We start from the raw sequence: 25,488 nt of genomic DNA, 5'->3' as shown, positions 1-25,488 counted from the left end.
ACAAAGCCAATGCCCGTGCCCTAAGCCGAGGGCCTATTAATGTGCTGCCACCTTATGAGGCGGAAAGGACTTTTCAATTGCAATGACGTGAAGGAGCCTATGAAAGCGTATCCTTGGATATATTGCCATAGTCCAATATAACCCAGCATCGAGATCAGAAGAATCTTTACTAGAAGTGCTTAGAGGTAGATAGAATTGTAGGAGAGGGTCAGAGAGATGCCAGGCCGCTGCCGGTGAGGAAGGAGGAGACGTGAACATACATGATCCTTAGGTCTCAAAGCACAAGGAAGTGTGACCTTTCCACAGCCTCCAGAAAGCACAGATGCAAATGAAAGTGTTTGGAATGGACATTGTAAGCCATCAAGGTTACAAATTTGTTATAGCACCAGTAGAAAACTAATCCAGGTCTGTGAAATATTATTTCCAGTTGCTAGCATTGATCCTATTGCTATTAAGTATTTAGACAATGAAAAACTTAATGAAGAACATAAATGTGTTTGACGTGGTCAATACTTTTCCCATATTCACTTATTCTAATTATTACTTGACAGAACAGTGTTTTGTTTTGTTTTGTTTTGTCTTCTGTGTTAGGATTCTATGATCAAAATTCTTTAAATCAAACAAAGGTCTAAATCTGTTATTCCCTAAGGTATGCGTTAATGGTCGATTAAGTCATACTTAAATAATTTAAAATTTAAAGATTGCACTTTACATAAGAAAACATTAAAATAGCCTTGCTTCTTTACATGGCCCCTCTTATTTACAATTAAATAAAACTGGAAAAGTTACTAGTTGACAATGTATACACATAAATATATGTAAATAGATGTGCATATTGATGGATCCTCTATGCTTAGGAAAGGAAAAATTAGCATATTCAATAATATACTAATGTATTTCCTGTTCATGTCATTATCTTAGTCAAAAGTTAAGATGTAAGACATTTGCCAACAAACATCTAATAGGTGTAAGATGATTTTCATGCCACTTCCTCCCCTCCCCTCTCCTCAAACACTACCTCAGATCTGAAACGAGGCCTTCCAATATTTCACTGTGGTGATTACAAAGTTATGAAAAGACCGAGTTTGTGTTGTGGAAATCTCGGCGGAAGGTGACTCGTGGGGCCACATGAAATCTTACGAAGGGAGCAAAGTGAGAAGTCAGCGCTATGGAAACATATGTGCCGCTCAACAGTAGAGAGGAAGCGAGTGCGAAGGACGCACGGCCATCTCTCAGGATAGAGTAGCCCGCCATCTTCTGATGGCCGCACAACCTGCTTCGATATGTGTTCAGCCGGGGGCTTGGGTGGTGAGGATGCAGGTGAGCCTGCGTTCCCCGTCCCCCTGGGGGCTTGGGTGGTGAGGATGCAGGTGAGCCTGCGTTCCCCGTCCCCCTGGGGGCTTGGGTGGTGAGGATGCAGGTGAGCCTGCGTTCCCCGTCCCCCTGGGGGCTTGGGTGGTGAGGATGCAGGTGAGCCTGCGTTCCCCGTCCCCCTGGGGGCTTGGGTGGTGAGGATGCAGGTGAGCCTGCGTTCCCCGTCCCCCTGGGGGCTTGGGTGGTGAGGATGCAGGTGAGCCTGCGTTCCCCGTCCCCCTGGGGGCTTGGGTGGTGAGGATGCAGGTGAGCCTGCGTTCCCCGTCCCCCTGGGGGCTTGGGTGGTGAGGATGCAGGTGAGCCTGCGTTCCCCGTCCCCCTGGGGGCTTGGGTGGTGAGGATGCAGGTGAGCCTGCGTTCCCCGTCCCCCTGGGGGCTTGGGTGGTGAGGATGCAGGTGAGCCTGCGTTCCCCGTCCCCCTCGCCATACACGTCCTATTCCATTGCCAACGCTCATGCCTCTTCCGAGAAGTCACGAGACCAGACAATACTCTTCCTCCATAAAGAAAGATGAAGCTATGAAGACAGTTGAAAAGCATTCATAAAGGGTAACACGCCTGACAGATTTTCTTCCCTTAGCACCTATATATACGTATTATTTGTACAGAAGTATAATTATTACCTTATGGTACAGTACTACTTAAGTTAATAATATGGTCTCTCTCACAGTTAGAGACCGTTCTCTGTGGTGTTTTGGGCTACTCCCTCTCTTACCCCAGTAACAAGCCGTGTCTACCTATTAGAGCATCACTTCCTTCTGCAGAGCTCAAGCCTACATGGAGCGAGAGTTACCCGTGGATTTAATTCCATTCTCTACAGATACAAAACACAAAACTATTTTCCCTCAAAAAATAATAATAACCCTGACTTAAAGCCACAATTCAAGCTCTTCTCTTAACTGGCCAGGAATGGCCTCGAGATGGTTTGCTGTGCATTTGACCCAAACTCCCTTCAAAGCATGTATAGACTCAGAACATCATGTCCATTTCCATAAGATCTGAGAAACATCCCGGCTACCAAGTCTATGAATACCTGAAAAGCCACCACGAATCTGAATGAGGACCTTACCATTGCTCTGTGGGTCCTTCTGTCTCTGTAGTGATAGACATGCAAGTGTGTCGAAGGCCTTGAAGAGACGGTGGATTCCCAACAAGGGTGTGCAAATTTTGCTGTAGATATATACAAATATATATATGGTAATGCGAACCATGGGAGTTGTCTATATATATAATCCCTTGTTACTGAGCTAAATCAGCAGGCACCTGTGACACGTGCATGATCATGCTTGGAAGCATAGAGCTCCTGTTCAGATTGACCCAAGCATGAACTCCCCCTGTCACAACAAGGTGACTCTGACTGGACTATGACACAGCGTCCTTACACCTTAACTAAAGGTGGCATGGAGAAAAAGGAATAAAATATCTCATGGCTCATGAGAAAAGTCGACATAAAATACATGTCAATGAAAGTAAAAGCAGGCAAAAAAGAAGACAATTTTACAGAGCATGGGAAAAAAAAAAACAGGATGAGTAGATGTGAAAAAAAAAAACCTCAGGTGTAATAAAAAAGAAAACACTTAAAATCACAGCAGAGAACTGTTGTTAGATAATTTCACAACCATCAAAGCCGCCACAAATATAAACCACGGCTCTCGTGCACACTGCCTGGGAAGGTTTAACGGAACCAGGTGTCTTTCATGCAGCAATTCATAGGGCAAACCTGGCATAAATGCTCTGGGAGCAACTCACCTGACAGTATAACAACGAGGGAAACTTTGATCCAGTAATCTATTATTTGGAATGAATTGTCAAATTTTTTTTGAAAAAAAAAATCCTCAAAATTGCCTTTGTTATCTTAAGCATAATACAAAAACGATAAAAACAAACAACAAGAAAAAATACCTAAATCCCATTTTCCATCAGAAAATGTCCAGGAAATAAACATAATACCTTTGTGATACAACTCAGACAAACACCCTTCAACCATATAAAATTGCAGTTTACAAATATGGGCAGCAATGCAGGAAGAAACTGTTTCTGTCATCCAGAGTATATAAAAGTGTTAGTGTCAGCTGGGTGTGGTGGTGCACACCTTTGATCCCTGAATTCAGGAGGCAAAGGTGGCTCTAGAGTGAGTTACAGGATGGCCAGGGCTACAAAAAGAAACCTTGTCTCAAAAAACTGAAAGCCAACCAACCAAACCAAACCAAACCAAACCAAACCAAAACCCCTATTATTGTTGATAGTGCAGACACTTGTGCCTAAATAAAATAGAATTAATTTGCTCCAAAATGGTGACAAGAGAGTGCGAGCGTGCATGTCTGTACATGAGTGCAGACAGGTACCTTCTTAACCCTTATCTGTCATTACTGTTAATTCATTTGGATCTTTACACGATGAAAAATTGGCTTTGGGGAGTTATCATTACCACGTTGTTAAGTTGCGGCAGAAACAGGGAGCACAGTGAAGGCTTCTCACCAACACAAAACATAAGAAAATACAAAAACGATTAGCTCAGCCATTTAAAGTAACTCATAATGTACTACATAGGACTTTATGGCTCCCAGTAAACATCTTGGCTTTCTCCTTGGGTAGGGTACACAGTGAACTCTGCCACTGTCCCCGGAGAGGTGCTCTATGTCGCTGGCCAGCCCCGATACAACCACACAGGCCAGGTTGTCATCTACAAGATGGAGAAGGGGAACATCAGCATTCTGCAGACGCTCAGCGGAGAGCAGGTAAACTCGAAAGGACTTGTTCCGGGTCACCTCTGTGTAACGTTTGACCTGGTCTTTAAAACCCAACTATTCAAAACCCGCTGTGAAGAAAGCCTTCCATTTGATTCTTTAGAGGGGTGTGAAGTAGCCGTGGCTTCGGTGCCAGAGGCATTTGGGCTGGAAGGAGGGAGAGATACACCAGAGCACCTCTCTCAGTCTCATTTTATCTTGTTTTTGTTTTCACTAAAATACTCACTGTGGTAGTAATGGTCTGATGTGTGGAAAAGCAAGGGCAGTCACGATAGAAACGAAGGTAGCCGTGTCTTTAACTCCTAGACTGAATTCTTTCACCACCTGTCACCATCAAACCTCAGGGCCACTTTATTCTTTAGTCTAGAGAAGACTTGGCTCGCACAGTTTTCTATAAAAATTGCCTTTGACGCCAACTCTCACGTCCTCTACTAGGCCGGGACAATCGATAGACAGACAGACTCCCGCTTCCAGGAGAGCTTCTGAGATCTCATCTCTGCATGTCATCTTGTCTTGTGTCCTAGATCGGTTCCTACTTTGGCAGTGTCCTAACAACAATTGACATTGACAAAGATTCTTACACCGACCTGCTTCTCGTTGGGGCCCCGATGTACATGGGAGCAGAGAAAGAGGAACAGGGCAAGGTGTACGTGTACGCCGTGAATCAGGTAATGACATCTGACTTTAGCGAGTCCAGAAAATGCCTTCCTTTCTCAGTTCCCACTAATGCAGCTAGAACGTTTTTCACTGGCTTTGGGTGTGAAAAAGTGATATATGAAATTTGCTAGGCCCATTAGTTAATCTTACAGTTTCGAAAGGAACACTTAGAATCCAAGCTAACTAGTTTCAGACCTTAATTATGTTTTGCTTGAACGTGTAAAACTTTTTTTGTTGTTATTTTTGTTTTTGTTGTTAATATAGGCTTTGGTTTGTTCTTTATTTGTTTTCTAGACTATGCAGGATAAGTCATGCAAATCCAAATAACACTCACATGGTAAACATCCACTCACAACCTAGTCAAGAGCTCTAGACTGCATTGGGGGAGGGGAGTGGTCCACGGTTACCATGGTAATAACCAGAAACAACTTAATAGCAGTGATGCCAGGCCCTCCCTGGGAGACACTGTGGGTTTTGGAACTCTTTGCCAGGTGGGGAGAGGTTCTGATTTCAGTCCTAATTTTAGGCATGACTTGCTGGGCGAGGTCATTTTTTTTACCTTATTTATTAAATGGGTATTTGCTATTTACAAACAGGCTTGGTTTTTGTTGTGCGTTTGTTTGCTTGCTCTGGTTCTTAATTTGTTCTTGCACACCAGTTCTTTTAAATCATAAATTGCATACCTTTCTTCCTATCTTTTTCTTGGCTTCCTCCCGTGTTTGTTTGGGGGAAGAAACTGTGTTTTCTGGACCCCTTTCCTCCCCCGCCCCCCACGAGAAAGTATGTTCTTTGTTGGCAGTGTCTGTGTCTCGTTTGCTTCTTGAACAGAGTAAATTTTGTCCTTGTCTTCAGTGGAAAAACGAACAAAGAGTCTCAGCCGAGAGGCACCGTGTTGGTGGTGCTGCAGGGCTACGGACACACAATGGAGGATTTAATTTTCAGTTCCTTAATGAGTCGAAACTATGCAACTAATTATGTCCCTAGCTTTATTAAGAAGAGCCTGTTGGACCTCCCAGCACGCTTCTTGAGGCTCCTTCGGCTTTCCCGCTTTTTACATACTTTTTGTGTTTTTTTGAGACAGGGTTTCTCTGTGTAGCCTTGGCTGTCCCGGACTCACTTTGTAGACCAGGCTGGCCTCGAACTTACAGAGATCCGCCTGCCTCTGCCTCCCAAGTGCTGGGATTAAAGGCGTGCGCCACCACGCCCGGCCCCTTTTCACATACTTTTATAGCTTTGCTGTCGGTATGCAAACGGCTGCTTCATAAGGTCGGTGTAGCGCGTACTTCAGAAACGAAGGTGCTCTGCCGGAGCAGGGTGAGAAACCCCTAAGTATTCTGTGGTTACCTATCCCCCAGACAAGATTTGAGTATCAAATGAGCCTGGAGCCAGTGACGCAGACCTGCTGCTCATCTCTGACGGAAAACTCTTGCACAAAAGAAAACAAGAACGAGCCCTGTGGCGCCCGTTTTGGGACAGCAATCGCTGCTGTGAAAGACCTCAACGTGGATGGATTTAACGACGTCGTGATTGGGGCTCCGCTGGAGGATGACCACGCCGGAGCTGTGTACGTTTACCACGGCAGCGGCAAGACCATAAGGAAAGAGCACGCACAGGTAAGGCACCGCGGTGTCCCCTCACGGTGCCGGCCTTCCGTGCCAAGTGGGCTCTCCTGCCTCACTCCACAACTCGTAACTTACTTTGTGTCTTCATTCTGACTCTTCCGGGGAAACTACATGTAATTTTTCTCTTGTGTTCGTTCTTAGAAGAATTATTTAGCCTTTTATACTCTTACCTAGTTTGTTTTCTGTGGCTATTTGTCTGCCTTCTTGGGCCTGATATTTTGAGATAAGGAAAATGATGATGATGATGATGATGATGATGATGATGATGATAATAACAACAACAACAAGGAATGCCTGGTAATAAAGTGACTTGACACCTTCAATGTGTCTAATGCTGAACAGTAAGAGAGCAGTCATAGTATGATTTAGTCAATACAGGCGATTGCAGATTTTTTTATTTTAGTGCCCACATTGTTATTAAAAACAAAATCACATTAAATTTACAATCATGAATTAATATTATATATTTTCATAAATGAATATGGGTTTCTGAGGTTTACAGTCTTTTTCTAGACTAATACTTCTTGGAAAAATGGGAATGGTTAATTTGACCTACAGGGGTTCTCTGTTCTCCTCTGTTTTGAATTTATTGGTTGTTAGCAGTTCCACATTCATTGGCCTAATCTATAAATTTAATTTTTTTATTACATCAGAAAAATATTTATTCACACAAATGTTTAACACATCATAAACACAAAAGAGTTCAGAGCCTTCATATGATCATAAGCACTGGGCTATTATGAGTAAATACCTTGTATTTCAACACTTACATAAGCACCCTCTAGCAGCTAAACCGTAAGGAGAATCCAGACATTGGTTTTTTCTTTTTATATTCCACTGGCCTCATTCATATCTGTAGTCAACAGAGTTCCCAAAAGCCATTTATGTAAAAATTTAACTTTTTCATAAAGTTATAATGCCGTTAATAGTGAACAAAATACAAGGCTTATATAAGTAGCAACACTCCCATCCACTTGGCGAATGATTTGTTTTAGTTAAAAGTCTTTATAGGATTATATACTTAACTAGTGGCAGGCATATTAGCTACTGGAGAATCAGAGAACCAGGGAGAACACACAAAGAGATTTCTTGCATTTTTGTTGCTTTGGTCTTTCAGTGGGAATCCTGCAGGGTTAATGAATAGCATTTGAAGCAACAAGAAGAGATTTTTAATTGTTTAACGGAATAAATTGTCATAAGTAATGCACTTTTTAAAAAAGCAGTGGTAAATCAAGATTCGTCTTCAAACAAAATTAACAGAACCGTATTAGGGTTAGGTTGTTTTCTTAGTGGAGTATGTGGTCCCAGGGAAGAGAGGAATATGTAATTACCCATTTTCAGGAAGGCAGCACGACCCACCATCCAGCAGTAATAGCTCTTGTGGCTAAGGAAACTCATATCTCCTGGATTGTTTGTGAACAATCCATGGGTATATTTGTCAAGGGGACATATAATACTTGACTTTTTCCTCTGTGTTACTTAAAAGGGGGGAAAAATAACCAAAGTTTAGGGTCTGTTAGTGCTGTCTCCTTGCCAGCAGGGTCTATGAAAACAAAGCATCTGCTTGGACAAACGCTGAGATATGAAGCATAGAAAGATCACTTTCCACGTAAGGCGAGGTGCACGGGTGAGCCTTCGAGAACTCCATATTTACTGTGCCTTCCTTACACTGAGGGTGGATGCGAGTGCAGAGGGATCGTTCAGGACAGTTTTTAAAAGTTGTCCCATGCGATCATCCGCCCTTTCTCTCGCATATATGATACGTTTTCAAAGTTTTCAGTACCTTCAAATGTATCTGTTTATTATAATTGAAAAAGAAGCAGAAATAGAGCCTGTTACTCCCGTTTCTTTTGAGCATTAGACAACATGACGTCACATATCAGTTCCGCATCTCTCGGGTCGGTGACTCTGACATGACAGCCTGTACTGTAGGAAGAACAAGTCCCCTTGGGAACACCTCGGTATTTTCTCTTGCTTCTCCACCGAGGGCCTTCTCCCTCCCCAAAAGATCTTTACCTTTAACTTTACCCATGAGTGCAAACGTCTCAGATTTCCTCAGAGCTCTTTTGGGAAGGACTCCTCTGACACCAGGCTGTCTGTTGGGCTCTTCACAGCGGATTGCGTCAGGGGGCGACGGCAAGACACTCAAGTTTTTTGGCCAGTCTATCCACGGAGAGATGGATTTGAACGGCGATGGCCTGACTGATGTGACCATTGGAGGCCTTGGTGGAGCTGCCCTCTTCTGGTATGTAGGCCGTAGCATCTGGTTAACTCGGCAGCATTGTCCATGTGATTCCAGACCACACAATGTGGTTAGAACTCCTCATGTGTAAAACGTCTATTTCCTCTCATGCTGTACGGGCAAGACACAGCTTACTCAATGGCTTGAGGCCTGGGGGAATCTTAGGAACAAAGAAGCCGAACAGGAATGGGTGGAATCAATTCTTTGTTTGGTTCTCAATTCTATACTTGCAACTAAAACAGATGTTTCCTCGGCTGGGAAGCTGATGGGTGGCGCCTTCAGAAGATGTGTATAAGTAAGAACATGTCCCCTCACTCTGAGTTGTGTTCAAGGTTTTAGGGATAGTTGACTTTGGTAGTCATCCAGAATCACACAAATGTATGTAGAGCCTTTCGTGGCCCAGGATTTACTGACAGCAGAACAATGTGAACTAGACATGGGGCCATAAGGACCAAAATTCTGTGTTGCCGGAGGAGGGATTGCAACAGGACACAGAAGGCAGGTGATGAGCAGATGCCACCAGTGGACAGATGGCAAGAGCCCAGTTATGTGGCCCGGATGCTCGTACCTCCAAAAAGATACAGCAGGGAAGGACAGAATGATTGGGATAGACGTTCGTCAAGCCACTCTCCTGCCGAGAGAATCCTTATTACCCAAATGGAAGGTAGGCATACCGATTCATTGCTGGTGAGGATTAAACCCTCTAAAACTCACCGAGAGTATGTCAGTAAGTATCTCAAAATCCTGAGACAGCCTTGCTTATTAAAAGAATTTGCTTAGTTTAACGGTAGAATGTAGATGTAAATATGCCCTAAAATGTATGATCTTTCGAGCCACCAGAGCACTGTGTGCCATAGCCACTTCCTCATATAACAAGAAGGGCTGGGGAGATGCCTCCGCCCACAAGCGTGAGAGCCCGAGTTCGAATTCCTCCCACTGTCATTGAAAGAAGCAGCCCTTACCTCCAAGGAATTAAGGACGTGGTTTATTCTGAAGCAAATATGAGTGACCATCTCATGTCTTGGGAACATACGTTCAAGTCACTTAAGTCTCCCCTATTATAATGTTGCAGTGTGGAAGCAGTATTGTCGAGTTTGGCAGTAACAGAACCAAGAAAGTCATTAAGTCAAGGCAACTTGAAAACGCTTGGGGTGGGCACATCAGAGCCCCAGTTACAGCAGCATGGGAGAAATCTCCCCGTGGGCCTCACTTGTTAATCTGATGGCGTTCTCAGCCCTGGTGTTGGGTGGACGCTAGTGGTCTGCTAAGTTTATGGATTTGAGAAGGGTTTAATCTGGTAGTTATGGGATGTAAGCGGGGAATGGGGGTGAACTCAGGGTGCTAAAACTAGGCCAAAGAAAGGTAATTAGGCCGTGGACCTGTGCGTTGCAGCACTTCCACGCCTCTGGAGTTCTAGTCAGTCATTCTCTGCAGACACAGCTTCTTCCCAAGCATTTTCATTCACACCAAAATATTTTTTAAAAGGGAGAAGGGAGCGTGACACCATGTACCTTGTACACGCTGCTGTGGGAGAGGTGGGCAAACCAGAATCCCCCAGAGTTCACTAGCCAGTAGCCTAGCTGAACCAGTGATCTGTATGTTCAGAGAAAGACTGTTTTTCAGACAAAGGATGCTTGAGACGGATAGAGGAAGACCGCTAACACCAACCTCTGCTCTCCAAAATGCACACGCGTGTACGCAGGTGGGGGGGAGGGGCAGAAAAGAAAGGTGAAAATCTAATGCAAAGCAGATCAATACAACACGGTATTTGTATTTGCTGTCATCAAAATGTAAAGGCAGGTAGACTCCAGACAGTGGATAGTTTACACCCCAGGCAAGCGATGGGAAAATGAAAGTTTTTGTTTTTGTTTTTGTTTTTGTTTTTTTTTGTATCATGCTACTTGGGAGAGGACATCATTTAAATATTGATATTATGGTTTTTCTTGGCATTTTCTGTTTAAAATATTTTTTACCCAGGCCACCCGTGAATAACTGAAACTGTGGGAAACAAAGCCTTGGGTAAGGATTGGGGACTAGAGCGTTCCTGAGGATTAAAATTAACTTAGGAGTTAGATCAAAGAGCACACACTCACAGTGTCTCAAACATAGTTCTTCCTCCAAGCAGTGAAAAATCAAGACTGGATTCAGAAGAATAGAAGGGTTATAGTTGTGGTAAGAGCCAGCAGGGGCCAACTAGTTTTCCAAGTGCCTTTGAAGCATTTCCAAATTGGGAACAAACTCAGAGATTCCCCAGTACCATTTTGATTCTGAGCTTGCACCTGGCCACTTGGTTCCATTTTAAGCTTTCAGTCTTTGAGCCAAGCATCTAAGCTGAGGCTAAGGAGGACACGAGATACAATCTTTCCTGTGTCAAATAATCAGTACAGAACAATAGTCCTGAGAGCCCATAGAGGAGCGATTCCTTTGGCGCACGCCCATTGCCCGAGCAAGTTAATGCAACAATGTGTGAGTAATCCCATTGTTTACGTGTTTGCAGGGCCAGAGATGTGGCTGTGGTTAAAGTGACCATTAATTTTGAACCCAATAAAGTGAATATTCAAAAGAAAAACTGCCGCATGGAGGGAAAAGAAACAGTATGCATAAATGCTACAATATGTTTTCACGCGAAGCTGAAATCTAAAGAAGACACAGTTTACGAGGCTGGTAAGCACAATCACTGTAGTGTGTACTTCCGGGCAGGAGGAAACGCAATGGCCTTTCCCACGCACAATAAACTGCTCATAGCATTTGCCCAGTGAGTTTGTCGATCCTTGAAACCATTGAAACAATTATGAGACCTAGTAAATGCTGCATCAGAGATTACATGTTTGAACACAATGACCTCAAAATTCCATATTTTATTCTGTCCGGTGCCCCACTCCAATTTATTTATTTTATATACACTCTCACAGGTAGCATTTAAAAATGGTCTGTAAATAGATTTTTTCAAAAAAGGATCGCCTCTCTTCTTCTGCCCCCTACTGGGTAAGGATGGTATTACACATGCCTAGACTACTTCACCCCTCCCCACCCTATCTCGAGATTCTTTCCTCTCTGAGATGAGTCTCCTGTTTTCAGCTAGACTTGCTCTGTGTGGGGCCCTCGGGTGTGTCAAGCTGGGTGTCCCTTATGCTTTTCGTTCTGAAGACTGCCTTGTCTTCCAAGATGTTGAAGTATACTGGGGGGTCAAAGCACTGGGGGCCATTTGCTATAGAAGAGTCATTCGCTCTGTAAGCAAAATACGAATACGATAAGAAAACTCACTAATTTAGGACTAAATTGTCTTAAATGTTCTGTGCGTGCATCTCTAATAGTTCTCTGACTAGAAGATAAATAAGGAAACGGGCTGCAGAGACTTGGCGTTCCTGTGCAGCACCATTTTCTTTAAATAAAACATTTAAAGGGTCTTTGTTGCCCTCATGTAAAGGGTCTCACTTTCGCTACTGTGGCATGCTTATTTTGTGGAATTTCATAGTGTTTTGGGCATAATAAAATTTGAGATGTTTCTATAAAAGGGTAAAAAAAAAAGGGTCATTGTTTATTTTACCTTTTTAAAATTAATCACTATCCCAGGATGTTTTCCAATGTTTCTAAACCATAAAAGAGTTATTGAAAAAAATTTAGCAAATGTAGACTCTAAATCACAGTTCACATGTATGTATATGTGAGTGTGAGTGCGTGTAAGCACATTACACATATTTATCACTTAGGTGTTAATTGCATGGTCATGTCAAAGAGCCGTTCTACTGACTTCCCCAAAGCCATGCCCATGGGTGCTTCTGTCTCTGCATTGTAGCAATATAGTGTTCTCGGTATAGGACATTTTATCCTTTCATTAGCGCGAGCTTTTTTCTGTAATGTGAATTCAACAAGTTGGATCAGGTGAGACTCATTCCCAAATAAACATGTCTGTCAAATTTGCTTTCCCTCTTATAGATCTGCAGTACCGTGTAACCCTTGATTCGCTGAGGCAGATATCGCGGAGCTTTTTCTCTGGAACTCAGGAAAGAAAGATTCAAAGAAACATCATGGTCCAAGAGTCAGAATGCACCAGGCACTCCTTCTACATGTTGGCAAGTAAATCATGTATTACAGCTGCCTTATTCCAAGTTCAGATTGACGTGTGTGGGGGAGGGGGTGGTCATGCCTCTTCTTTAGTTATTCAGAGGTGGAAACTGACCGGTTAGAATGTGTATACAATTTGATGAGCATCAGACAGATGTCGCTCCAGCCTGCTGTCAGGGGCTGCAGCCATATGTACAAGGTCAGTGTATCAGCTCTGTCCAGGGGCCAACGCTAAAAGGAATGAACTAGTTTCAAACGTCACAAAATCCCTTTGGATTGTATTTGCTGTTTTAACATCTGTTTGGGAGCCGAGTGGGTTATAGTTGTACCCGAGCATCCTGGTGTTCTGAATGACCGTGGGGACGCCATTTAGTCTCAGAAGCTCAGTCAGTATAAAATAAAAATCGCCATAGCTACTCATCTCAGAGGGCTGCTGAGCCAGTTCACAGCAACACGTATAAAGACCATGACTTGCAACACTGTACTCAACACTGTACCGGAATGGAAGACACTAGCCACACTCTCGCCATCTCCATATCAGTATACACGGCAGAACTGCACAGGTTTAGATGCATATGGGGGGAGGACAGCTGCATTTGAAGAGTTTGCCCTGGGTAAAGTGACTGGAAGTACTGGAAACTGACTACTGGCACCAGGTTTCAAGAGAAACATGGTCTCTGCCATGTAGCTCACGGGGCATATCTGGGCAGGGGAGCTATCAGGAGAATTCCAGCAACCCCTCTGTGGAGCACATAATGGGGCATATCCGGGTAGGGGAGCTATCTGGAGAATTCCAGCAACCCCTCTGTGGAGCACATCACAGGGCATATCCAGGCAGGGGAGCTATCAGGAGAATTCCAGCAACCTCTCTGGAGCACATCACGGGGCATATCCGGGCAGGGGAGCTATCAGGAGAATTCCAGCAACCTCTCTGTGGAGCACGAGCAGACCTACCTGTCATAGTCTAGAGGCTCCGCTTTCCAGCTGGAGCCCTTGTCAAACAGGAAAGAGAAAACACTTCAGTGACACAAAGGCCTGCTCAGGTGAGAGGTCAGCTTAGGTTCATGGGAATTTTCCAGCAGGCCACAGGGACAGAAGGATGTCACAACAGAGTCGTAAAGTCCAGTAGATATGACGCCAATGACAAATGTTATATTTCACTTTGTAGGATAAGCATGACTTTCAGGACTCCGTGAGAGTGACTCTGGACTTTAATCTCACTGATCCAGAAAATGGGCCTGTGCTTGATGACGCTCTGCCAAACTCAGTCCACGAACATGTAAGGTTAAGTTACAATGTCTATTTGTGAATGCCTTAGAAAATCTAAAAACACACAGACAGATAATTTAAATCATTGTGTGTGAGAGAGAGAGACAGAGAGAGAGAGAGAGAGAGAGAGAGAGAGAGAGAGAGAGAGAGACGGGGGTGGGGGTGGGGGAGAGAGACAGAGACACAGAGACACAGAGAGACAGAGAGACAGAGACAGACAGACAGACAGACACACACACACACACACACACACACACACACACAGAATTGGGCAACTCTAGACGTCTCCTAGTTCCTTTAGCTTCCTCTTGCTGGGATTTAAATAAGCAATTGAAAAGGGCATTTGTCCTACTAAACATATAAGGATGCACTATGAGACAGTTTAGGGATAAGGGATGCATTCATACTGGACCTCATACTTGGACCACAGCTAACCACTAGACCATAGTGCAGATTTATCTCTGCCTTCCTGTAGTGTAAAGGAGGCATGTGGCACAAAGCTTGAGTCTTACTTGCTGTTCTGTTGCTGTGAGAAGACACCATGACAACTCTTCCAAAAAAAAAGCATTTCATGTGAGGGGCTGCTTAAGGTGTTAGAGGGCTACATGATCATCACGGTGGGAAATAGGCGACAGGCATGTCACTGGGGCGGTACCTGAGTTCTTTCCATCCTAAGCTCCAGGAAGCAGACACACACACACACACACACACACACACACAGAGAGAGAGAGAGAGAGAGAGAGAGAGAGAGAGAGAGAGAGAGAGAGAGACAGACAGACAGACAGACAGACAGACAGAGACAGACAGACAGACAGACAGACAGACAGACAGACAGAGACATAGAGAGAGACAGAGGGACTTTGAAACCTCAAAGCCCACCCCCAGTGACAAACCTCTTCCAACAAGGCCACACCTCCTAGTCTGTCACAAACAATTCCACTACTGGGGGATCAGACATTCAAATCTGTGTGCCAATGTGAGCCATTCTCGCTCAAGCCACCACAGCATGAAGAAAACAGAGCAGCTTCTTTTGGGGCACAGCGTTACCCCAAGAACAAAAGATACTAAGCTGTGCCAACTCAGTTGTTCCCAAATTCAAAGATCACATCAGAGAGTGAGAGGGGACAGACAGGAAGGAGTTGTCACAAGAGCAGCCACGGCGGAGAAAAGTTGTAAGGACGGAGAATTTCGTTTTCCTCATCCATCCGTCTTCCAGTCTCCCCTCCAACTTTGCTAACACATCTGTCACCTTACATGCATGCAACAAGGTGCTCAAGTCTCACCTCAAATTGGGCTTTCAGCAGGAACTAAATGTGCTATGAAGAATTTCAGATTTGGGGAAAAAATTCTACCTAGTCTGGGGAGTCTTAGAAAGCCCCACGAGGTTGTGACTTTTAAATCGTGCCCTGAAGGACTGGGTGGTTTTGCATCTGGCTTACAGTGTGGGTGGCTGAAGAAGCTTAAGTTACACACTGGCTCAGAGGAGGTGATACAGCAAGTACACGGCCGGACTCAAAGGGCAGAGTGAGATCTTGGGGGTTTGGTGCCACTACCCAGGTTATACACATTTTAAAGGACAGTGCGATGCTGTTGACTGTTTTGGTTTAGCTCAGCGGGTGCCACATGTTAAATGATTGAAGGTAAAACAGGTGCTGGATGCTGGTGCAATGGGCTTCTTTAATGTAAGGAGGAGATGGTAGGTGACGTGACAGGGGACACAGGAGAGATGGAGTGGAGGCTAGGAAGGGCGTGTGTGCTGATAGGCTGGAGAGGGGAAGGAGGGAATTTAAAAAGAAGAATCAAGTGAAGTTTCCAGGTACACGGCTGGGCCATTCTCCTGCCTCTTTGACAGGCTTCCTTAATACTTCATTCCCTCTCTCTCTCTCTCTCTCTCTCTCTCTCTCTCTCTCTCTCTCTCTCTCTCTTAACTACGAAATCACAGAAATAAAGCTGGGTAGATTTAGATCTAAGAGTTCTCTACTTGAGGTTTGGAAAGTGTCCACACACACACTAGCACTAGCACAAAATACTTACAGAAACTACCTCCCTTAAACGACTTGGAAATTAAGAGTACAAGTCGACATTTATTCTTTCTCCCATAAAGTCAGCAGCGAATGTAAAAATCCCTTAAGATCTCAGCGATACAATCATTTTCTCCGTTGAGCAGTCTCTCTTACTTGGATGCCACGCCATTTCTGTTACACGAGTTCATAGGTAGTTTTCAGTGATGTTTATCTACACCATGAAAAATATGTTCCTGTGACCATTTCAGATTCCTTTTGCCAAAGACTGTGGAAACAAGGAAAAGTGCACCTCAGACCTCACCCTGGATGTGTCCACCACAGAGAAGAGCCTGCTCATTGTCAGGTCCCAGAATGACAAGCTCAATGTCAGCCTCACAGTCCGAAACAAAAGAGATAGCGCCTACAACACCAGGGCACTAGTGCAGTACTCCTCAAACCTGATTTTTTCCGGAATTGAGGTAAATGTGCTGTTTTTCATCCATTCTCTTAACGACTATTTATGGGACCCATTTTTCATGCTACTGAGCTAATTAGTTTCATTACATTGATCTGAGAAGAGTAGAAAGCATTTTCGTTAATTTGCTAATATACAATACACTAGTGGTCATAGTTGCAAGCTTTTAAGATATTTACAAACGTTCGTTGGTTTTATTATGTGCACAGGGGTATTAGGCCTACATGTGTGCCTGTGCACTGTACGTGTGCCTGGTGCCCAGCATCACAGAGGCCAAAAGAGGACATTGGCTCTGTGAACTGGAGCTACAGTCTATTGTGAGCAGCCATGTGCATGTTTGGAACTGACTTCCAGTCCTCTGCAGGAACAACCTAGCGTGAGCAGGGCTGGTGACCACTGGGCCATCTCACCCACCCTCACCCTCACCAACTTTTTGTTGTTTTTTTTTTAAAGCTTTTGTTTTGTTTCTTTGGAGAAGCATGTCTCTTGTTGGACATAGTATTTTAATAAAGACAGCTGATAGTTCAAGATTCTGTGTTTCACAGAGCCATCAAGCTACTGAAACTGAGGTTCAGCCAAGGAAAAGATATAATAATCAAAGCTAAAACCATAAATGGAGATGCAGAGAGGAGTTTATGCATTGAAAGGAAAGTTTCCATTGAGAAAATGGAGATACTGTTTCTTTCTTTCTATGAAAAAAATCTTTACTTTAGCCAAATATTTCTGTTAGACAACACGTGTTATTTATTTATGGCATTATTTATACATTCTTGCTCAACTGGGCAGGAACGTACCTGCGCATCAGATATTTTAGTAATTTGACAAGAATCCCCTCCATAGGATGTGGATCATTTGTCAGTATTTCCAAGTGTGAACTTAGCTTTTGGTTCTGATTCCCAAATGTGTCTCCCAAGTTAAAAGGGATTCACATTAAAAGGAATAATGTTAATGTGAATATTTATATATATATTAAAAACCAATACCGGTCTAGGAATGTAGTTAAATTGTGGAAATTAGTATGCATGAGACCCTGGTTAAATCTCAGCACTATAATACACACACACACACACACACACACACACACTAATACATAATGTTAAAACATTGTTGTCTAGTTTCCATAAATTTAAATTGTTTACTATTATGTCACTGTTGTTTGTTCTGATATCATTTAGAGACATGGTAACTAATATAGGCTCATCAAATAAGGGTCATGTGATACTATAATATATTTTGGTTTCAGAATATTAATTGTGACTATGAAACAATTGTAGAGATGCAAAACACAAGTGTAAGGTGGAGGAACAATCATTGTTGCTGGACTTTCTCTGTGAAGGGAACTATGTTAAAAGGCACTGCCTGTAACCTCTCTAGCTGGCTTTCTCACCATGGCAGTGAGGCAGGAATACCCATGGTGCACAGCTCTGGCCATGGCAGAGAGGCAGAAATACCCATGGTGCACAGCTCTGGCCATGGCAGAGAGGCAGAAATACCCATAGTGCACAGCTCTGGCCATAGCAGAGAGGCAGGAATACCCATGGTGCACAGCTCTGGCCATGGCTTAGAGGCAGAAATACCCATGGTGCACAGCTCTGGCCATGGCAGAGAGGCAGAAATACCCATAGTGCACAGCTCTGGCCATAGCAGAGAGGCAGGAATACCCATAGTGCACAGCTCTGGCCATGGCAGAGAGGCAGGAATACCCATGGTGCACAGCTCTGGCCATGGCAGAGAGGCAGAAATACCCATGGTGCACAGCTCTGGCCATGGCAGAGAGGCAGAAATACCCATAGTGCACAGCTCTGGCCATAGCAGAGAGGCAGGAATACCCATGGTGCAAGGCTGATAATTCAAGAAAGTCCTTATGCTTTTATTTAGACCACGCTTTCTTCACTTGTAATATGTGCTGGGTGGAGTCAGGGCTCAAACCCTGGTAGTTGCAGGTTAGAGCCTTGTTTCTGTGGAGGACGCCAAACTCTTGGACCTGTGTGATGCTCTGAGAATGCAGATGTGTGCATTAGGCATCCACTGCTGCAGTTTCCCGCTCACGAGTGCCCTTAGTGCTCCTGTAGCCACTGACTACTCTGCAGGGCAGTGAGGTGTGCTTTGTCCCTCAGGCGCCTCAAGTGTTGATTTCAGATCCCCAGGAGCTATGGACCTGCAATCCTGTGGTATTGTGGTGACTCTCCCGGCTAGACCAAGAGACAAATCCTGTCTAGGTGGCTGCTAAGGCATAGTTGGGAAAACTCTAATGTGACAAATTTAAATATTTCACCTGCATTTTTGTTCTAATTATGTTTATTTTTCCATTTTAGGGGATCCAGAAAGACAGTTGTGAATCCAACCACAATATCACATGTAGAATTGGCTATCCTTTCCTGAGGACGGGAGAAATGGTGAGTGCTTAATGCGTGCAGCCTGATAGCTGCTAGAGATGACTTTGTGTCTCTCTTAAAACACACACATTGAAATTTAACCCCAATATGACAACGTTAGGAAGGGGGGCCTTTGGGACTTGTGACTTCACAAAATAGGCTAAAGAGGGCTCATTAACATCATCTGTATATGACGCGCACGTCTCCAGAAAGCAGGCTACCGTCACACTCCAGGCTTCTGGTATTTTCATCCTGGAGTTCACATACTCCAGAGCCAAGAGAAGAAGGAAGAGACCTCCAGTGTTTATTAATTACATACATTAGTAGTTTGACTTATATTATGATAGAACTCAGGAAGACTAAGACAAAATCAAAAGCTTAGTGTTTTTAAGTCACATCCAAATACAAAGGCTAAATCTATAGTAGATAAGCAGATAAACCTTTTATATTCCTGCCGGCAGTGATTAGAGCTCTATCTCCATGTTATATTATTATCATCACTACGACCACTACTATTTTATCACCGTCATCATCATCAATCACCATCATCATCACCATCATCACCATTCTGGAGGATGAGATGTAATGTTTTACTGTAACTTGGATTTGCATTTCCCTAACAGCAAGTGATCACACACACACAAACACACACACACACACACACACACACACACACACACACACACACACGTATGTGCATGCTTATGCACACATGCATGCATGTGCACACCCACGATCTTGGGAGAAATATCTACTACAATCTTTTTTTAAAATTGAGACAGGGTCCACTTTGAAGCCCAGGCTAGCCCTAAACTTATGATATAGCCCAGGATGTCATGAGCTCTCAGCAGTTCTACTGCCTCTGCCTCATACGTGCTAAGACTCCAGACATGAACACCAACCATGTCCTTTTCTTTGCCTGTTTTTAAACTAGGCTGCCTTTTGTTCTTAATAGAACTCTTGTAGGAGTTCTTCAAATAGTCTCCATTCAAGTCTCCTGTCAGATACATGATTAGAAACTGTTAGGTTTTTTCCAAGATGATGGTGATGATGATGATGATGATGATGATGATTTGCTCTTACCACCTAGGTCTTTGATCCATGTGGGGGAAAAACCCCTCTGAGGTTATGTGTCATAAAGGAGTCCACTTACCCTTTGCAACCGAATACCAAGTTGTCTTGCACTCTTTGAGAAAGGCATTAAACTTAAATATTTCTTTCTCTATCCAGCAGTTTCCTGTGTGGGGATAAAAGCTTAAATCAAAATATCTCTTGGGTTATACAAAGGGCAGTGGGAAGAACTTGAGAGAAATTTCAGTTTCGGCTTCACACTTAGCCTATTCTTCGGTTCAAGATGTAGACTTTTAGTTTAACTATTTCAGGATAGCGTGACTATACAGTAAAGAGAGTGGCTTTCTCTGGCCAAATCCCTGCCAGCATCTTCCTATAGACACAGAGGCTACGGAGCATCCCGTGACCCATGTGTCCAGGCTGGATGTGGAGGTGAAGGAAGGACCAGAAAGACCCATCCAACAAAGGCCTCTCCCTAGAATGGAGACAGTACAGATCAGTGCTCCAACACAAGAGAAACCATCTTTCTTAAAAGAGCTTTTTTTTCCCTTAAAGTAAGATTATATATGGGAGGGAAGAAAACAAAAGGAAATCCCATATGTACTATAATACAGCCATGCTAATCTCATCACCCTTACGGTCTCTGCCACACCATCTGTGAACGGCACCAACTGTCCACAAGCTGTAAATGCCACTTTTCTGTTTAACATTTATCATAAAGATATAATTTTAGGCAGTTTCCATTAACTAGATATTCCTGAAAAGTTTTTCTGGTCCCAATTTTAAATACTTTAATTTGAGATTAAGAAATATAATTTCATAAGTACTACAATGAGGTCAGTGGACAAGAAGATCTCTGTTTAAAAAAATAATTTACATTTCATTGTGACTGTTGTGGTCATACATAGCCCCTGTATGCAGGCAGAGCTTCTCAAAAGATGGCTGTCTGTTTATGATGGTTGTACCTTAAAATGCTTTGTGTTTTTCCTAAGTATTGTTTTAAGTATGCATACTCTTACAAACAAGCAAAACTCAATACTTTTATAGTGCATTATTCTAAAGAGCTAATCATTTTGTATTATTTTCTTGAAGTATTCTATAGTTATCCAAAAAAATTACATTATCAAATTAACGAATCAAGTATGTTTTCCCTGTTTTATTATGGTGGCTAGCATATGAATTTCCTGAATTAAAGAGACTCTAATTATTAACATGCCACAATTACGTTCACTACTCTTATCTGGCGAATTATGGTAATAAAACAAGTAGTATGGTTCTTCTTGGTTTGTGGTTTGCATAGATGCTTTTTTGTTACTAAGGCTTGGATAAGGTGTTTAAATTCAGTGTTCCCATGCGCCTTGCTGCATTTGGACTGCTATAAAAATAGCGAGAATAGAGTAACATATGAATGAGAAATTTATTACTCACAGATATGGAAGCTGAAGAAATCTAAGATCAAAACAATGTCAGGCCCAATGTCTGTTAAAAAAAAATACACACACTTTTTGGTTCAAAGGTGTGTTCTCCCTGGATCCTCCAGGAGCAGAAAGGCAGCTTCCTGGGAGTTCTTCCACAAGGGAGTTAATCCCACTCATGTGGATGTTCATGACTCGTTATCTGCCCAAAGAACCCACCCTCAATGTTATAACATTAACAGCTAAACTTGGACACGTGAACTTTGAATGGAAAAAAGCACTCAGACCACAGTGATATGCAAAGCTTTTACATACCCACCTCTGGAAATGCATGTGTATATTGTACCTTATTTATGATGAGGCTGTACTTTGTAAGATAGTGTTTCTTAAGTTATTTTATATTGTATGTTTAGGTAGTGAATTTACATAAATTATGCATTTTGTTAAAAGCTGATGTTTTCCTCAACTGTTAACTTAAGATATCTATTTTAATTTCATAGGTTGCCTTCAAAATAATATTCCAGTTTAATACGTCCCATCTCACAGAAAACGCAGTCATTCATTTAACTGCAATAAGGTTGGTTTATACATGTGTGAACATGGGTGTGTGCATGCATGTCATGTCTCTCATGTAGTTTGATTACTTTACTCTGGTGGCTCTTTGAAGCTTGCATATGATCAACAGAAGTTAACAGGCCATGAATGTCTTTGCTTCCAAACAAACAAACAAACAAACAAACAAAAAATACCATGGGGGTAATCAGCAAAAGTAGAAGACTTCTTACCCAAAGCAAATGAAGTCGTTGGTAATATTAACTGCAGACTATCTTGTAATCACACATCAGTTATATCTGCCACATTGCATTGACAATGATCAGAATCTGCTAATTTTAAAACATTTACTAGCTGCCTATCAAGGTCAACTGAATCATCATATGGATTTAAATTTCATGGTACCTTTTATACGTCAATAAATTTTACTCCAATTGTTCAGAGACTCTCAACTTTATCACAGTACACATGCAAGAAAGCAAGGCCTCTAAGTCAACATGAAGAAAGCTCATACAAACTCACAGAGACTGTGACAGCGTGCACAGGGCCCTCATGGATTTGCACCATGCTCTTGGTGTATATATTATGGCTTCCGGTTTAATGTTGTTTTTTTCTAAGATTATTTACTAATATGTATAGTGTTCTGTCTGCATGTACACCTGTAGGCCAGAAGAGGGCATCATATCATATTATAGATAGCTGTGAACCACCATGTGGTTTCTGGGAATTGAACTCAGGACCTTTGGAAGAGCAGGCAGCGCTCTTAACCACTGAGCTATCTGGGATTCCTGAGTGTGCGGATGAGTGGGTCTCTAAATTTTGGACTTCTCATGGGGCTTTTTCTTCTGTTTATCTTGTCCAGCTCTGAAGTGCTAGTTTTGTTTTGATTTGGTTTGGTTTTTCGAGGCAGGGTTTCTCTGTGTAGCCTTGACTGTCCTGGACTCACTTTGCAGACCAGGCTGGCCTCGAACTCACACTCTGCCTCCCCAGTGCTGGGATTAAAGGCGTGTGCTATCACCACTGCTCCACTGCTAGTTTTTGTTTTATCTAATTATATTTTTTATTATGCCTTAGAAAAGTTAAATTTTCTAATGAGAGACAGAAAGGGGTGGATCAAGACAGGGGGAGAGGTGGGGAGGGACAGGGATGAGGACAGGGAGGGGGAAGCACACTCAGGATATGTTATGTGAGGAAAAAATGTATTTTTTCAATAAGAGGAAAACATAAATTAATAAAAGCAGGTGTCACTTTAAATGAAGAATTTATGGGTATTTTAAAGCTAAGTCATTCTGGTTAAAGAAGGAATATGTTATTTGTATTTTCTAAAAAATAAAAAAAATAAAAGTAGCAGAAGATTAATACAGATCTTGAGGTGTGTTTTAACTTCCTGCTGAGTGCAGTTTTCCAGTGGATCACGTCCTGTGAGGCTACGTGGCTCTGCTTGTGGTAGCCAGCATGACGCTGCACATAATCATCACTACAAAGACGGAAAATGAATCAACATGTGACAAAATGAAGTAGTAGATGAATTCACTCACTCCACTTTAGCTCAGCACCTATTTATTTGACATCTACTGTAAAAAAGTTAATGATAAAATATCTGTGTTTTGCAGCTGGGCACGGTAGCGCACACCTTTAACCTCAGTACTCAGGGAGGCAGAGGCAGGTGGATCTCTGTGGGTTCGAGGTCAGCCTGGTCTACAAAGTGAGTCCAGGACAGCCAAGGCTACACAGAGAAACCCTGTCTTGATAACATTCGGGATGTAATCTGAATAAATTATAATAAATAAGTAAATTTAAAAAAAGAAAAAACTAACCAACAAAATAAATAAGTAGAATATCCATGTCATAGGTGGAAAAACCAAGGCAGAGAGCTTAAATGACTTGATGTGAAGGTACCTGTCACAGGTTCAAGGACAACCTCATCCACCATTATCTGGCTATTTCAATTATATCTCTCCTCCTTGCTTTGTTCATGAGTATGAGGTATATTTGTGTATAATGTATTTGTGTGTGGATATAATCAAAATTTAAATATTATGAAAGTTACACCCCAAATCAAGGAAATACATAAGAATTTATACAACATACATGCTAAGGACTCAGTTTGGAAAGACTGCTAAAAGCAATATAAGAAGACTTTAGACTCACAACTAGCTCTACGAGCCTAGTTCAGTCTCTATACAAGCTCCTCGTATGTCTTAAATGCGAGCTGAGGTGATTTGCACACAAATCTTTCTGCCAGAGAAATTCAGCAATCTCAGCATTTAAATGGTTAATCCTGAGGATTCTTATCAGTTCACACAATTTACATAAATGTTGGGTCTAAGTCAGTGCGGTTTTCAACTCTAAATCAGCAGCTTAGGGCCATGAGCAATACTCATCTCTAGTCTCCTTTCTCCTCTCAGTAAAAGCAAATGAAGAATTCCACAAATTTGTATTTTATTAATCTGCATAGAAATAGCCTGTGAATGAGCAAATTTAGCGATAGCCTGATTGTGCTGTCTTTTCCAGTGACAGTGAAGAACCACCAGAATCCCTTCACGATAATGAAGTAAATATTTCCATCCCAGTGAAATACGAGGTGGGACTACAGTTTTACAGGTAGGCCAGAGCCACTTCTATTCATCGGCAGCTTTCTGACCAGCGAAGGCTTCTCCTAGTGTGGTCCCTGGCTGAGAACATTCCCTCTCAGGCACTTAAAGAAAGAGTAGGATCCACAGGGTCCTGGAAACCTACAAGATGAACTTTATGACAGGCAGATCTGGGTCCTGGGGTCCTCCTCAAACTAAGGTACCAGCCAAGAAGAAATAGGCAGTAAACTTCGAACCCCTACCCAGACCTAGCCGACGAACATGATATTCTCCACCGTTGAGTGGAGAGTGAGATCTGACTCTCACACGAACTCTGGTGCCCCTTTTCTGACCACGTCCCCTGGATGGGGAGGCCTGGCGGCACTCAGAGGAAGGACAGCAAGTTACCAAGAAGAGACTCAATATTCTAAGAGCATATATAGGGGGAGAAGGTCTCCCTCAATCACAGACATAGGGGAGGGGAGAAGGGGGGAAGTGGGAGGGAGGGAGGGAAGAATGGGAGGAAACAGGGGAAGGGCTAACAATCCAGATGTAAAATGAATAAATTTAAAAAAAAAAAAAAGAGGCAGTGCCACCCCAGACTTGCCGAGTGAGGAACTCTGATGTGCTGCCCAGCGTTCATATTAAATGTCTCTCACATAAGCCACAGTACTCTTACATTAGGGAGTCTGCACGCACTAAATATCAAAGTACAATGTGCTAGCGACAGGTCTCAGCTCTTAAGTGTAAGCCGGGGTCCTTGCCAAAACGCAGTGGCCTCTGACAGGTTGGCAGCGTGTTTCTTGGTCGCTGTTTTCATCCTGTCCCATGAGGGTAAAGCATTTCTCCTTGGTCAGCCGCCAGTTTCTTCTGCTCACATACCAGTCATGTTTGTAAATTCCCACACCACGGAGTCTCTTGCTTATGAATTCTCTTACTGGAGTAGAACTGCAAGCTTTTTCTAAATAAACACGCGCGATGCATTAAAAAAAAAAATATATATATATATATATATATATATATATATATATATATATATATATATATATA

General features: G+C 42.8%; 1 protein-coding gene across 1 annotated transcript in view; it reads left to right on the top strand.

The window, feature by feature from the left end:
* The window catches only part of ITGA1 (integrin subunit alpha 1), a 142,555-nt gene that overhangs the window by 98,408 nt on the left and 18,659 nt on the right, over positions 1-25,488 (top strand). Inside the window, exons 12-22 of the mRNA XM_084801684.1 lie at positions 3,968-4,110; positions 4,644-4,787; positions 6,132-6,389; positions 8,513-8,643; positions 11,138-11,304; positions 12,577-12,713; positions 13,874-13,984; positions 16,247-16,456; positions 18,768-18,848; positions 21,814-21,890; positions 24,380-24,469. Coding sequence (XP_084657810.1) covers positions 3,968-4,110; positions 4,644-4,787; positions 6,132-6,389; positions 8,513-8,643; positions 11,138-11,304; positions 12,577-12,713; positions 13,874-13,984; positions 16,247-16,456; positions 18,768-18,848; positions 21,814-21,890; positions 24,380-24,469 — 1,549 coding nt within the window. The remainder of the gene's footprint in view (positions 1-3,967; positions 4,111-4,643; positions 4,788-6,131; positions 6,390-8,512; positions 8,644-11,137; positions 11,305-12,576; positions 12,714-13,873; positions 13,985-16,246; positions 16,457-18,767; positions 18,849-21,813; positions 21,891-24,379; positions 24,470-25,488) is intronic.

This window comes from Acomys minous (genome assembly GCF_964271855.1).
Source record: "Acomys minous genome assembly, chromosome: 11".
In the NCBI taxonomy this organism is placed as follows: Eukaryota; Metazoa; Chordata; class Mammalia; order Rodentia; family Muridae; genus Acomys; species Acomys minous.
This window is presented reverse-complemented; position numbering and strand designations above follow the sequence as displayed.